Source organism: Eucalyptus grandis, chromosome 5 (genome assembly GCF_016545825.1).
Source record: "Eucalyptus grandis isolate ANBG69807.140 chromosome 5, ASM1654582v1, whole genome shotgun sequence".
In the NCBI taxonomy this organism is placed as follows: domain Eukaryota; kingdom Viridiplantae; phylum Streptophyta; class Magnoliopsida; order Myrtales; family Myrtaceae; genus Eucalyptus; species Eucalyptus grandis.
In genome coordinates this window covers 29,753,333-29,767,316 of record NC_052616.1, presented here as the reverse complement: position 1 = coordinate 29,767,316, position 13,984 = coordinate 29,753,333, and the positions used below count along the sequence as shown (strand labels likewise).

Sequence of the window (13,984 nt, the reverse complement as noted above, 5' to 3'; positions counted from 1 at the left end):
AATATCTTAAGGCAGTAGAATAAGAATTCATCTAGGATGTTTGAAATCATATAGTAACAATGCCATGTATTACTTCCGTTAAAACGTGCCCCAACATGTGTATTTGCCAACACCATATAAAGTTCCAACATTATGAAATCTCAAAACTACCATAACTCTAAAAATGATATATGGTTGTACAATATTAATCAAGCATGTTGAGATCCCTGATTTCATATTTATAAGTGAGACTTGTTATGTTCAAAATAGTGAATGTGGGTATAAGGAACAATCAATGCATGGTGGACTACACTTTTTTTCTTACTTGGTTGCTTAACAAGTGTCTAAAAAGAATTTTTTTTAACAAAATCAATCTTGGAAACGCTATTCATTCTTTTGTATCAAAGCAAAAGGGAAAGAAGCAGAAGACCAAGTATTATATCTCCCACGTCGGAAAGAGCTCGAGCCACTTCGCGCAGCACACCAAACTAGGTCGTACCACCCACAAGAAAGGCCTCTCTCTCATGGCCGATCCAGCAGTTTCGAGCAGTCGTTCCTCGTTCATGCTAGCCACGTTGCCGAAGCTCACGTACAAAACACGATCTGCTAGCTTGTTCGTTGAGCCCTGAAATGCACCCGGTATCTTTCTTCTGGAATGAGCTGGAGGAAAAAGGGGCTAACTTGTGAAAAGGGCCAATGGCAAATATCGGTCGAACGGAAACATCTCAAATCTTGTTGATACTAAAATTTTGACGACCCGTTTAATTATTCATTAATTACATATAGATTAATTTTTAATCCCTAAGAAAATTAATTTTTATTAAATTGCATCATGTAGGAGCATTAGGAACATTTGCATTACTAGTATTAATTATTAAAAATTTCAAAAAAAATTATAAAAATTATAAAATGGAAGAAAGCCGGTCCTACCGGCTGGTCTTCCATTTTCCTTTGCCCTATCTTCTCTTTCCTCACGTGGCCCGCCCCTTCTCTTCCTTCATCAACCCAGCCCGCTCTCCCTTTTTCTTCCATCTCTTCTCGCCTGTTTTGGGTGCTGGCATTTCGACAAACAGATGGCGGACAAAGGACGGTACGAAGGAAGGAGGACGAGGAATGTCGTGCGACGTAGCCGGTACGCCTTAGCCTGCAACAGCTGGCGTCGTCTTGGAGGAGAGAGCAAGGACGAAGAGAGGGATAAGGGAGGGAAAGAGGGAGAGCTTGGAGGGTTCTTCGGGACAAGAGGGGGAGAGAGACGGCGAACGGAGAGTGAGAGGTCCAAGCAATTGAGAGAGCAAGAGAGGGCGCCTCGGCCCCTCGCAAACCCGTCCGAGGACCTTCCCGGCGACGTATGGAAGCTGAACAGGTATGCTCGGCTCCGCTTGCGTTCTGTTTTGGGCACGTCGGGCCGGAGATTGCGGCCGTCCAGCTCGCATGAGCTCTGGCCCTTGTCGTTCTTATATTTTGTTTCCACAGTCCCCGTACATTGTGTGTCGATGTTGCCAGCATAGGTTCGAGTCCCGGCGGAGTCGGAAACCTTAGGATTTGGTAGCGCACGGCAATTGCTTGTGAAAATGTCTCAGTTAGATCTGTGAACACTTACATCGATTTTTGCTTTGCTTTCGGAATGCTAGTTGTGATTCAATGTTTCCTTCGTTCATGGTTGCTGAGTCGGCATTTCCTTGTCACCTGTTTCGACCAATGGTGGGGTCGGGTCTGTCAAGTCTCCGAATCTGGATTGGGTCAGGGAGGTCACCGGAGTTTGGGACCACTGGAGGCGACTGCACCGCTCGTTCGCGGCCACGTTGGTCGGCCTTGGCGGTTGGTGTTGAGGCGAAAGAACTTTCCAGTGAGAGTTTGGCTAGAGGATGGCTTGCTTCGGGGAAGGTGGGGAACGGACTGTAAATAAAGAATAAAAAGAAAAAAAAAAAAACAAAATGTAAAAGGAGAAGACAATTGGGGGCTTAAGTTGTGTTTTGTTGAATCTGGACTTATTTAATGATTGAGTAATTTTGGGCTTGAGTGGTTTTAATAGATTTGGGCTGGCTTCATTTTTAGAAGTACTTGGGCTGAGTTCTTTTTGGAGATGGGCTTTGGTGCATTCAATTGCAAAGACATAGGCTTGGTGTAGCTTTAGTGGAAGAGTGGGCTTATTTGGGAGTTTTCCCGAATTGGGCTTAGAAAGGGAAGAAATGGAGTCCAAGTTCATCCATGTTCTAGCCAGGTCCTTATTTTCGGACTACCAATTAATTGAATAAAATATATATTTTAAAAATTAATTATAAATTCCGAAATTTATTTTATTTTCCTAAAGTCAGAAAAAGCTTAAAAAAAGTTTTTGGATAGTTTTCTCTTAAATTATGGGGAAGTCGTTGAGAAAAATTGTGTTAAAAATTGAACAAGCCCGTACGGCTTTACCAAAGAGTTCCAATTGTACTTAAAAATGAATGCCCTTGATTGTGTGCTTCCATGATGATGATTGCTGTTTACCTTTAGCTTGGTTAAAATTGGCGTTTATTTCACATTAGATCCTCGCTCTCCCTTGCAATTCATTTAACGCTTTTCTTGATTGTTGATTATTATTTGAATGATTGCTTACCCGTATGATCACTTCGTATGTTAGTAGATACTGGTAAAATCAATCTAGACTACATGAGACATATCTTTTTGACATGAAGGGGATTAGATACTAATAGGGCACTAATTGATTAATTAGTGTAACCAAGTCCCGAACCCTAAATTCTTTGGTTGCATAGGAAGTGAAGTATGCTCTCATCATTCACTTGATTTCTAGCTGACCCTAATAATTAGTGGCGACTCTTTATTAGAAAATTCTCAGAGCCTTAAATTAAGTTAACGTTGAACATCCCAACGTCGATGAGATATGGGTTTGGGAGAGCCAATGTCTAAAACTAGGGCCATAGGCTCATTTTTTAGGCAACATCCCCAAATCAATTTCCTCCTTACCGAGGGATAGGTCATGACAAATCTTCAATAGCATTTCTTCTTTGAGGAAATGCATTGTGTTCAGGATGATTGGGCAAAAATTTGTCATCGTGCTTGTCGTGGCAGCCCAAAGCTCTAGGGTGGTGTTTGAGGGATTCTCTCCCATGGTAATGAGAAGGTGATATTAAAAACGTCTTCCTAGTTGCCTTGCGAATCATTTAGATGAACTTCTCAATTCAAGGACTGTGAGGGCTCTTTACTGCTGCCACCCACGAGAGGTCAGCGGAGCAAACCCCACCATGAAGAAGTGAAGACGAGGAAAGCACATGAGGTTCGCGGCATGTTTCGTTAGGTCAGAGGTTAGTTGCCCCCGAAAGCTCCAGCAGAATGTAACTCCAGATATTGTAGCTGATAACAAGGGTTTCAAATCTCCAACAACAACAACCAAACATACATAATGTTTGCTCAGTTCACAAATAAGCCTAAATGCAGGATAAAAATACACTGCCCCAAGTATTTCTTTACCAAATACTGCCAGTATATCTGCCCCAATGACCGTGATGTTCAGTGCCGGGAAGATGTGCATGACTGGAGCATCTGGTTACATCACCTCGTGGTTTGTCAAGCCCTCTTGCATGTGGCTACACCGTCAATGCCTCCGTTCACGATCCAAGTACCTTCTCAATCTTCTCCTTTCTGTTTTCCTTTGAAGTTGGTTCTCCTTAGTTCAGTTGCTTTGGGGATAATTTGTCCTTGATCGACTGGGCTTGTGTCTTGATCATGATGATTTGCCCTAATCTCGTGTAAAGGTTGTTTTGCAAGGTGTATTTCGTCATCATTTCCTGTGATTCTGACACAGTAGATGAAAGTTTGTGTTTGTGGAGTTCCAGACAGTGTACTAGTCAAGTAGCTTTTGTTTTAGCTGGAACGTTTTGAAGTGGTTGAGGCTTCAGGGACTGAATGGGGTTTAATCGACACTATGGACTAAGCGCTTTCGGCTTGCCTTTTTCGACGACGTGTGTTGTAGAAAGATTTTTCTCTGATCGTACTTTTGGTTATAGCATTCCCACTTTCTAGTGTATAATCAATCTGATGCCCAATACAAGGCTTGAACTTTCTATAGCAGCACTAACACGCTCAAATTGTTTAGTTTCTGGAGGCCTATCCCACAGGAAACCACCAGTCCCCCACAAGACATTGAAACTATTGACGTGCTTCCACGGCACATAAGGATGGGAACTACAACTGCAACTTATTATGGATCGAGTAGAGGAAAGTTTGGTATAGTCAGGTAGGTTAGGAGATCAGTACGGTCAACCTTGGCGAGGGCGAGCCTCGTCCACCCCTAGCAAAGCTTGACCCTTTTTATCGACCAAAGAAGCTTAATAATTTGTTATAGTCACCATGGGATCAACATGATTAAAGGAAGATTACTTAACAAGGAAGTCCTCATCATTTTTTATGAGCTGGATAAGAGGGACCAGCTTGCGAAGCTAGCAGGTGAATCCAATTAATTGTCCGGAAAGTATAACTATTATTACGACCAGGAATATTGATTGCTTGGTAATCGATGGTATCCTAAAGATTACTATTTCTATGAAATCAACCCATTGAGTCCTACCCCTGCTCTTCAACTTTCAGCAAGCGTGCCTTTGAAAGTGAATCGCCTATACATCATTACCATTAGAGTGGTCACTCCTCTCAAACTTGTTGGATCATGTAGTGCTCATGGTCGACCAATGTATTAAGATATACGTTCACAAATCGGTTTTTTGCTTTATCACAGGCGATGTGATTTTGGGTCTTTATCACAGGCAATGTGATTTCTGGGTCTTAACTATAGGTGATTAAGTTTCTGAGCCTTGTCACCTGGTGAAGCGTGACCATAGTATTTTGATATGAGCAATGAGTTTGATATCTATATCCATTTATGATATTGAAATGGCTCGTGAGAAGCCGTATTGCATTCAAGCTTAAGTGTGATTTTCATGTACGGCATAATTATTGTAAAGTTGCATAATTCATTACTCGATCCCATAGAAGTGGTGATTGTCACTTACTGAGCTAGGATTTTACTCATCCCCTTATATTTCCATTAAGATAATGGAGGAGGGTGACGAATTTATGAAGAACGCATGATGGGGCTGGTTTCTTCATCTTGCTATTTGAATCAATCTTATTACACTGAATTTACAAAATTCCTAATATGGTAAATTCATGGTATTTTTGGACCTTATGATTTTCCATCTAATGCAAGGTTTTGTCCGGTTAGGACCTTTCTTGTGGAATGATTCATTTTGATTAAGCCCTTCGTCCTTTTATTCATGGAAAAATGGCCGGTCATTCCTTAAATTTTAAATACAGATTTGGCGTGTGACACAGAAGCTTCTGTGAATTGCTGCAAAATTGGTCTATTCTATCACATGCAACTTGTAAGGTCTATATATACTCAAGCCGTTGTAAGCTTCACAAAGAAGAGAGAAGAATTATTTTACTCGCTGTCCAGAATTTAATGACAGCTAACTCTAGAGAGAATTAGTCCCTCTACTGAAATCCTAGTTGTTTGTTTCTCGAATCTTGTTGATCCCTCTAAATGTCCAAACTTCCGTCCGAAATCATCGTCAATAACACCCTCCGATTAATCAAACTAATGCCCAAAAGTTGATCTCTATATTTAGTGAACAAATGAATAAAATATTCATGTGCATGCTACATATGTAGCTTCATTGTCGCAAAATCTGGGAGGAAATGAACTAAAAGGATAACTTAACAAGAAAAGGATCACAATAAGTAATCATTTGCTTAAACATTCTCCTTAAAAGTTGATCTCTATCGTTGATTGTCAACCGTCCGATTGGACCGATAACTTTGCCATGGTAGGAATGCCTAGTTATGTTAGACGTGTTTTATTTTATGATAGGGCGGTGGGTGGACCCTAAAGACATATATGACAGGGAATTCCCGGAAAATGAATAGAACTTGTGTGGAAGTGCCCTTCCTCTTTCCATAAAGCTGGAGACTTTACTCCTCCACTTTGGAAGACTTGGTTGGCTTTACTTGAAGTCGTTGTTCTTCTTTTTCTTTCGATGCTAAGGGGGAAAAATGTCATGTCTTGAGCAAATGTCATGAAGTCTTAGAGCTTTAGATGGGCTAGGCACTCACGTCAATTTGAAGTCACTAGTTAATTCATTCTTGTCCAACACAAGAACTGCAAGATTACCATGTTCCATTATCTTAAAATGTTGCTGGTGATAACATTTGTAGTAAGAGAGCCACCAAAACTCAGTGGAGAATCTTGGAGAATTGCCCAATGTATTAACATGGAAACTTCATCGTCTTGTCATCTTAAGTTTTAGAGTGCCCTAGGTCACAAGAGTTCGATGCCCCTTTCTGGCTTTACACTAAGCGAGAAAGTCACAGTTTATTGTCATTTGCTTGCGATACTTTCCAATCAATCATTTCATGTTTAAAGCATATCCAGTGGGTGTTATTGACCAAATGCCCTAAGCTAATTCAGATTCTAGGCTTGTTGAGTTCATTGAATATATACTGCCAATTGAATTCAGCAACTCCATATAAACTTTTAATTGGCAATATATCTTATTGACTGATTGGATAATTTTTTCATTGTCTAGAAGTTACCAACAGGCAACTCTAAGGAGAGTTGTCCCTCTATCGAATCCTAGCTCTTTGTTTCTCAAATCTTGCCGTTGCTTCTAAATTGTCCAAACTTCTATCCAAAATCATAGTCTGTAACACCCTCTGATTAGGCATCTCTCTCTCTACAATTTGAATTTATTAAACTAATCCCTAAACGTTGATCTCCATATTTAGCGAACTGATGAATGAAACATTCATGTTCAGGATATATTTGTCATCTCATTGCTGTAAAATCTAGGTGAAAATGACATAAAAAATAACGTAATAAGAAAAGGATCACGAAAAATAATCATTTGCTTAAACATTCCCCCTAAAACTCGATCGCTATTGTTGATTATCAGTCGTCTGATTGGGCCTGATCACTTTGCCTTGGTTAAAGTCACGGTAGGATAGGAATGCCCAATAATGTTAGACGTGTTTCAATTATGATAGGGTGGTGGGTGAAGATATATATAACCGGGAATTCAAGAAAATGAATAGAATCTTATGTGGAAGTGTCGTCCCTCTTTCCATAAAGCTGGAGACTTCACTCCTCCACTATGGAAGACTTGGTTGGCTTTAGTTAAAGTCGTTGCTATTCTTTTTCTTTCGGTGTGAAGGGGGAAAAGCAAGCAAATGCCGTGTCTAGCTTTCGGAGGGTCAAGCACTCGCGTCAATGTAAAGCAACTTGATTACCACCAAATTTCCTTGGCAGTCTAAAGTCTTCGTCAACTCAGGGATAAATTTTACGGAACTAGCGTGCCTGAAGCATTTGCCAGCAACACTAACACTGAGGTATAATATACACTACGCTTTAGTGGATGTGAATTTTAAACCAATACTTCTAGATATGAGGTACTATCGCCCAAGAAGGAACAGTGTAAAGCAACCTCATTTATTGCCAGCATAACGTGATGAAGTTGGACCCCGCCACCTTGGAAGACTTCCATTGGCTAGACTTACCAAAGTCATCGCCAATCTATTTCCTTTCGGTGCCGAGGAAAACACAAACAAATCCGATAAAGACAGCGAAAGAGCATCGCAATTCTCCAGCCTCTGTCGCTTTTCTGAATCCCACATTCGATTCAGAAAGGATCCACATCTCGCTACGATTAAACGTGGAGATTTGAGCACCTGAAGGAGAATGAAGAGAAAGAGGGATTCACCAGACGCAACGACCATGTCTGCCTGTGTCGATGATGGCAATTCGTCTTCAGGGACTGAATTCGAGGTGTTTTTGAGTTTCAGAGGCCCGGATACTCGCCTCAATTTCACCGATTGTCTCTATCACTCCTTAGTCAAAGCTGGGGTTCGTGTTTTCAGAGACGATGAAGAGATCCGAAAGGGCAAAAAGATTGAAGGTGAACTTTTGCATGCCATTGAATCCTCCAAAATATACTTGCCCATCTTCTCTAGGAACTATGCATCCAGTAAGTGGTGTCTTCGCGAGCTCACACACATGCTGGAGTCCTCGAGCAAAGCGAATGACAAAGTGATCCTACCCGTTTTTTATGACGTAAACCCTGATGATGTAAAGCTTAAAACTCAATTGTACATCAATGCTCTAAAGAAACACCAGAAGAAGTTAAGCCACAATGAGGTTCGGCAATGGAGGGAAGCTTTGACCAAGGTCGCAAGAATCAAGGGATGGGACATGAAAGACAAAAGGTAAGAGTATGACTTTGGAATATGCTTTTGTTCTCTTTTTTTTTTTTCCCGAGCAATAACAAGTGAGATTATAATAAGGAATGGAATTTTCTCCCGTTTTTTGTTTTTTGTTTTTTTTGTTTTTTTTTTTTGTTTTAATTACTCCCGCCAATCATAGTCCTAGTAATTATTATCTTATGTTCCCGAGTCACTCATCCAAATAGAGTATAGATCTAATTTTTCATTAGTCGAGATTTCCTTTTACTAAAGAAAGCGAGCTTCCATTTGGTAAAACCTCGCCCATTTAAAAATCCATTAGTTTCGTGTCTACAATATTTCTCAACTTGAAAGTTCATTTGCCATATGTTTCATGCTAAGACTCTTATGTCAATATGGCAGCCACGGTGAAATCATCAACACTATTGTTGATGAGGTTTTGATCAAGCTAATGAAAAGAATGCAAAATCTGCCTGATCATTTAGTTGGGATTCATGATCATGTTGAAGCTATCATGGACATGTTAAACGAAGGTTCTTGTGATGTTCGTTACCTGGTCATCCATGGAATGGGCGGTATCGGTAAGACAACTCTCGCAAGTGTTGTCTTTAATAAAATCTCCAATCAATTTCAAGGTTGTAGCTTCCTTTTGGACATTCGCGAATCTACGCAACAGGGTAGAATTGTTGACTTACAAAAACAGTTGTTATTAGAGATTCTCCAAGGTGGATCTCTAGGGATCCAAAATTCTGTTGATGTAGGGATTAACACAATTAGAGAAAGATTTCGTGGTAAGAAAGTTCTCCTTGTTCTCGATGACGTGGGTAATAGGGATCAACTCTCTAAGCTAGCCGGAAAGAGTGATTGGTTTGGTCCAGGAAGTAGAATCATCATTACAACGAGGGACATCAACTTTTTGCCAATCAAAGGGAAGGACAAAGAGAGTAGTTTCCAAGCACATTCTCAAGAGTTTCAAATCTATAAAATGACAGAAATGGATTTTTTCCATGCTCATAAGCTTTTTAGTAAACATGCCTTCGGGATGGATTTACCACCACATGACTTTGTTGATATCTCAAGGCAAATTACGACCAAAACAGGTGGACTTCCTTTAGCTCTTGAGGTTATCGGTGCCTCACTTTATGGCGAGAGCAAAAAGTTTTGGAAAGGCACTTTGCAGAAGTTAGAGTTGGTGCCCAACCAGGAAGTCTTCAACAAATTAAAGATCAGTTATGACATGTTGGAGCCTCACCAAAGAGATCTTTGATATTGCGTGTTTCTTCCTCACCCATACTATATGTGGAAAGCTTCCAACTATTTTCCAACTTTCTTTGATAAAAAATTATGATATTGTGGATGCATGATCAACTTAGAGATCTTGGAAGCGAAATTCTTCATTGGAAGTCTTCAACAAATTAAAGATCCGTTATGACAGAGCCTCACCAGAGAGATCTTTCTTGATATTGCGTGTTTCGTCATTGGAGAAAATAGACTCCACCCGTACTATATGTGGAAAGCTTCCAACTATTTTCCAACAAGGGAACTACCTGTCTTGACTCGTATGTCTTTGATAAAAAATTATGATAGATTGTGGATGCATGATCAACTTAGAGATCTTGGAAGAGAAATTGTTCAGCGTGAGGACATCAATTTTCCAGGGAAGCGTAGTAGGTTGTGGGAGCCCAAGATTGCCTTTGATGTGGTTCGGATGAAAGAGGTAAGCTATTGTCACCGTACTATTTTCTTTTGGAAAAAATCAACCATGCATTTTCAAAGGTTGTGGAGTTAGTTTCTTGCCGGTATATATTTTTGTTTAACTTTTAATTTGGCAAAGAAAAAGGCAAAAGGTTTGTATAAGAATTCATGATGGTAATTCCACTACATATTGCATCTAAAAGGTTGCAATGAAAGTTATTGGAAGCAAAAATCTTAGGAATACAGTTAAATACAAGGTTGTTCAACAAAATATATGGAAATAGATTGCGACCTCCTAAGCTATCAAAGCTATTTAAGGCTGATTTTATTCCCTTTTGTTAAGTTGGAAATCATTAGCAATATTACTTTGCGATGAGATCCCTTACCTGAAATTTGGTAATAGATTTAGATTTTGTAATTGAATGTAACATGCAATCTTTTGTGTATAGTCCGGTAGAGCTTTCAAACAATATATGAGAGACTTTTATGAGGTTAGTTGAATAACTTTATTATTATGAAAGCAAATCCTATTTTTACTGTAATCTTTTCTGTAGAATCTGCAACGAGTTCTACAACAATTAAGACTTTCTAGCTCCTGTCTTCATCTTGTAATCAAACTCATATGAAACCAATAAAGAGACACTTTGGAGTTAACCGATCTTCCACACACTCTAGACCAAGCAGATTTCGACGCGTAGAGTTGCAATGGGGTTATAAACTCAAGAGACTTTTTTTGGATTTGGTCTGGCCACTTTTTCTAAATTTTGCAAAACCATGGCAGGTTTTTTGTGTTGCAAAATAAATAAATATGTGGACAATATTTTCTATCAGGTGGTTTCGCTCAAAGATAATAAAGTTTTTGTTATCATTACATGATAAGAATTCGCTTAAATTGATGGAATAGAAATATTACTATGCTTTACACATTGTAGAGAACTCTTTCCAATTGTATGAGCTAGTCGGATTAACTTGATTAACTCTTTGTTATGGTCAATTTAAATATGTACAAATGAAATAGTAAGGTGTGTTTCATTAATGAACATAATTAAGTTCCTCAGACTTGTACAATATTATGTTTTTGATCCAATTTAAATGTCTATGTATGCTTTTCCTATCACCAGGGGACAGACAAAGTCATAGCACTTAGATTAACAAGACTTTGCAAAGAGCACAGTTTCACAAGTGAAGAATTTTCAAAGCTGCCCAATCTAAGATATTTGGAATTAGAGTGCAAGAACTTGGTAGGGGACTTTAAGAATCTTCTCTCCAAGTTAACATGGCTCTCTTGGAGCAATTGCCCATCAAAACTAAACACGACGAATTTGTGTCTCGAGAAATTAGCCGTGCTCAAGCTTTCGGGAATTAACATTACTGAAGATTGGGCTGGATGGGGGTCATGCCTGGTACAAACATTATATCGTGCAGTTTACTTTTTCTCACATTTGTCTCACTAACCAAACTTACTAATTTGCCATTCTTGACTTGGCTAATCCTTGGTTTATTTTTTTCAGATGAGCGAGAACTTGAAAGTTATAGAAATCAATTCTTGCCCAGGCTTAAAAAAGACTCCTGACTTCTCAAAATGTTTGAATTTGAAGAGATTGGTTATTCGACAAACTACAAAGTCGCTAGTGGTTGATGGTTCTCTCTCTAAACTAGAGCACCTGAAGCACTTGGAAATCATCTCTAACGAATCCTCGGAGAGGGACGATTGCGACCTTTGTCCAGTGTCTTTTGTATTCGGTAGTCTAAAATCATTGTCAAATCTGCAAATAAGAGGGATGCACATTCGAGAACTTCATCATTCCATTGGAGGAATGACTCGTCTAACATATTTGTGTTTAGATGATTGTTCTTTGCTTAGAACACTTCCAGACTCCATTGGAAATCTTAAAATGTTGAGGACAATGAGTCTTAGAAGAACTCCAATAAAGAAGCTACCGAACACAATAGGAAAATTAGAATATTTACTTGAGCTATATTTGGACCGGACAAAAATAAAAAAATTACCTGTTTCTATTGAGAATCTTAAAAAGTTGAGGGACATGGGCCTTAATCATACTCCTATAAAGAAGCTACCGAACCAAATAGGAGGGCTAGAGTCTTTGGTGAAGCTACATTTAGAAGGCACGGATATCACAGAGTTACCTGCTTCTATTGAAAATCTCAAACAGTTGAACTTCTTATGTCTAGTCAAATGTGCAATCAAAGAGCTACCAAAGGCCATAGGGATGCTAAAGAAGCTTGTATCTTTGGATGCGAGTTTCTGTGAAAATATGGAGGAAGCAATTCCATGTGAAATTGGGGATCTGTCTTTTTTAAAGCACCTACGTCTGACAAAGAGCAAGATTAAGAGGTTGCCCCCGACTATGAGTAAGCTTTCTCATCTCCAAACACTTCTTTTGGATCAATGTGATGAACTTGAACAGTTGCCAGAGCTCCCTGTGAGTTTGAAGGAGTTAAAGATCTCATCTCATTTATTGTGGACAGCCCTTGACCTATCATACCTGACTAACTTAGACGATCTTCATATATGGGGCGATACTCCTAGGTTGTTGGAATTTAAACAAGGAGTTCCAAAGATAGAGTGGATCGAAGGATTATCTTATCTGCAGAGATTGACAATTGTCGTTGGAGATGTCACATTTCCTCCGATTAATTTGGCTACTCTTTCGCGGCTTCATTTTCTTGAGATAACTTGTGTTGACACACGATCTCTAATGGGGCTTCCATCCAGTCTTGCACAATTGACTCTATATGATTTGAAGTCACCCATGGGAAGGTCACTCTTTTCCAATTTGACAAATCTGTACAGTTTGTGCCTTGTTAATTGTCGGCTAAGGGAAGTCAAATTCGATGATGTGCTTGGACAGCAACTGAAGAAACTCCGTTTTTTGCGTTTGATGAATACTGCAATGCTTGAGAGGCTTTTGGTATCGAGATTAGAGGGGCTCCAAGGGTTGAGCATGGATGGTTGCCTTGGGTTGATGGAGATTCGAGGTCCGGAGAAATTGGAATCATTAAGTACATTATCTTTTCGGGAATGCGATTCCTTGAAAGAGTTGCCTGATTTATCAAAATTGAAGAAGCTGTGTTTTGTGGTTGTGCCGGATCATCTTCCGGAAAAGTTGGTTTATCCACGTCTTCCAGACACGTGGGAAGAAGGCCAGATTTCATGTTTTGTACATCCGTCCTACCCAAAGGCAAAAGTTTACTTCATTAAGCACCATTTTAAAAAAATTTCACGCTCGAGCGTGCGGCGAAGCGTTTCTTGAGGAGTCTCTTTCTTCGCGCCTCTCTCTCTCCTCTCTGAAAAACTCTCTCACTCTACCCACCCGGACTGTGCGACCTTTGAGTCTCTTTCCGACCGGCGAACCACCGCCAGCAACCGACGAACCACCACACCGGACCGACGAGAGGACCGCGACCTCCCCCTCTCTCTCTGCCCTCCCTCTTTCCGACCGGCGAACCACCGCGAGCAAATCAGATATTTTTGTACATATCTCCCAGCCTTCATCTTCTTTTTCCCCCCATTCTTTTTTCCCTAGTGTTCGATGGTGGATCTTGAGTTGCATATGGAGGACGACGTGATGTCTCACATCAACCTCGATGGCTTCTTCGGCGACCTCCCGAGGACATCGGCGACGTCATCGGCGCTTGCTCCTCGACGAACGCGTCGTTCGTCTCCAGACTCAAGGCTCTCGTGGTTCGACGAGATCAAGAACATCCTGATGAAGGACGATGATGTCCATGTGCTTGCTGAGCTGGGGGCTGAGCGGGCCGTGCCGAAAGGACTCGAGCTTCCCGCGGACCTTCGCTTCCCCGGCCCCTCGCTGCCGGCTTCTCCCTGCCTCTTGCATGATGCGGCAGTGGGGCCTCAGGTGCTCCGCCAGCTGGCTGATTTCCTCGGTTTCCATGGCGTGTGTTCGGGATTCTCATTTTTTTTTTTTTTTTTTTTGTTTCGTGTGTGGATGATTACTAGTTACGGGAGCGAGGAGGCCGCGGGTCAAGAAGGCTTCGCTTGGATAGGCGCCGTCGATTGTGGTTAATGGAGAGGGCGAAGAGGGCTGCTTTGGCGGAGAGT

The 13,984-nt window shown here is 40.6% G+C and overlaps 2 protein-coding genes across 2 annotated transcripts; both read left to right on the top strand.

Moving 5' to 3' along the window:
* The first annotated feature begins 7,243 nt into the window (after positions 1-7,243).
* On the top strand, positions 7,244-9,472 carry LOC120286228 (TMV resistance protein N-like). The gene is made up of 2 exons (XM_039313577.1): positions 7,244-8,229; positions 8,608-9,472. The coding sequence occupies exons 1-2, from the start codon at positions 7,706-7,708 to the stop codon at positions 9,470-9,472; spliced, it is 1,389 nt and encodes a 462-aa protein (XP_039169511.1). The 5' UTR covers positions 7,244-7,705.
* A 226-nt stretch (positions 9,473-9,698) lies between these two features.
* Positions 9,699-13,949, top strand: LOC104430152 (disease resistance protein RUN1-like). Its single transcript, XM_039313576.1, has 5 exons — positions 9,699-9,922; positions 11,022-11,303; positions 11,412-13,103; positions 13,449-13,822; positions 13,883-13,949. The coding sequence occupies exons 1-5, from the start codon at positions 9,713-9,715 to the stop codon at positions 13,947-13,949; spliced, it is 2,625 nt and encodes an 874-aa protein (XP_039169510.1). The 5' UTR covers positions 9,699-9,712.
* Positions 13,950-13,984: the final 35 nt, after the last annotated feature.

Bases quoted from the DNA above. Each gene is read 5' to 3' on its own strand.
- LOC120286228 (XM_039313577.1), top strand. From the start codon at position 7,706: ATGAAGAGAAAGAGGGATTCACCAGACGCAACGACCATGTCTGCCTGT. The intron at 8,230-8,607 runs GTAAGAGTATGA...TCAATATGGCAG, and splicing joins TGGGACATGAAAGACAAAAG to CCACGGTGAAATCATCAACA.
- LOC104430152 (XM_039313576.1), top strand. From the start codon at position 9,713: ATGTGGAAAGCTTCCAACTATTTTCCAACAAGGGAACTACCTGTCTTG. The intron at 11,304-11,411 runs GTACAAACATTA...TATTTTTTTCAG, and splicing joins CTGGATGGGGGTCATGCCTG to ATGAGCGAGAACTTGAAAGT. The intron at 13,104-13,448 runs GCAAAAGTTTAC...TTTTTTCCCTAG, and splicing joins TACATCCGTCCTACCCAAAG to TGTTCGATGGTGGATCTTGA.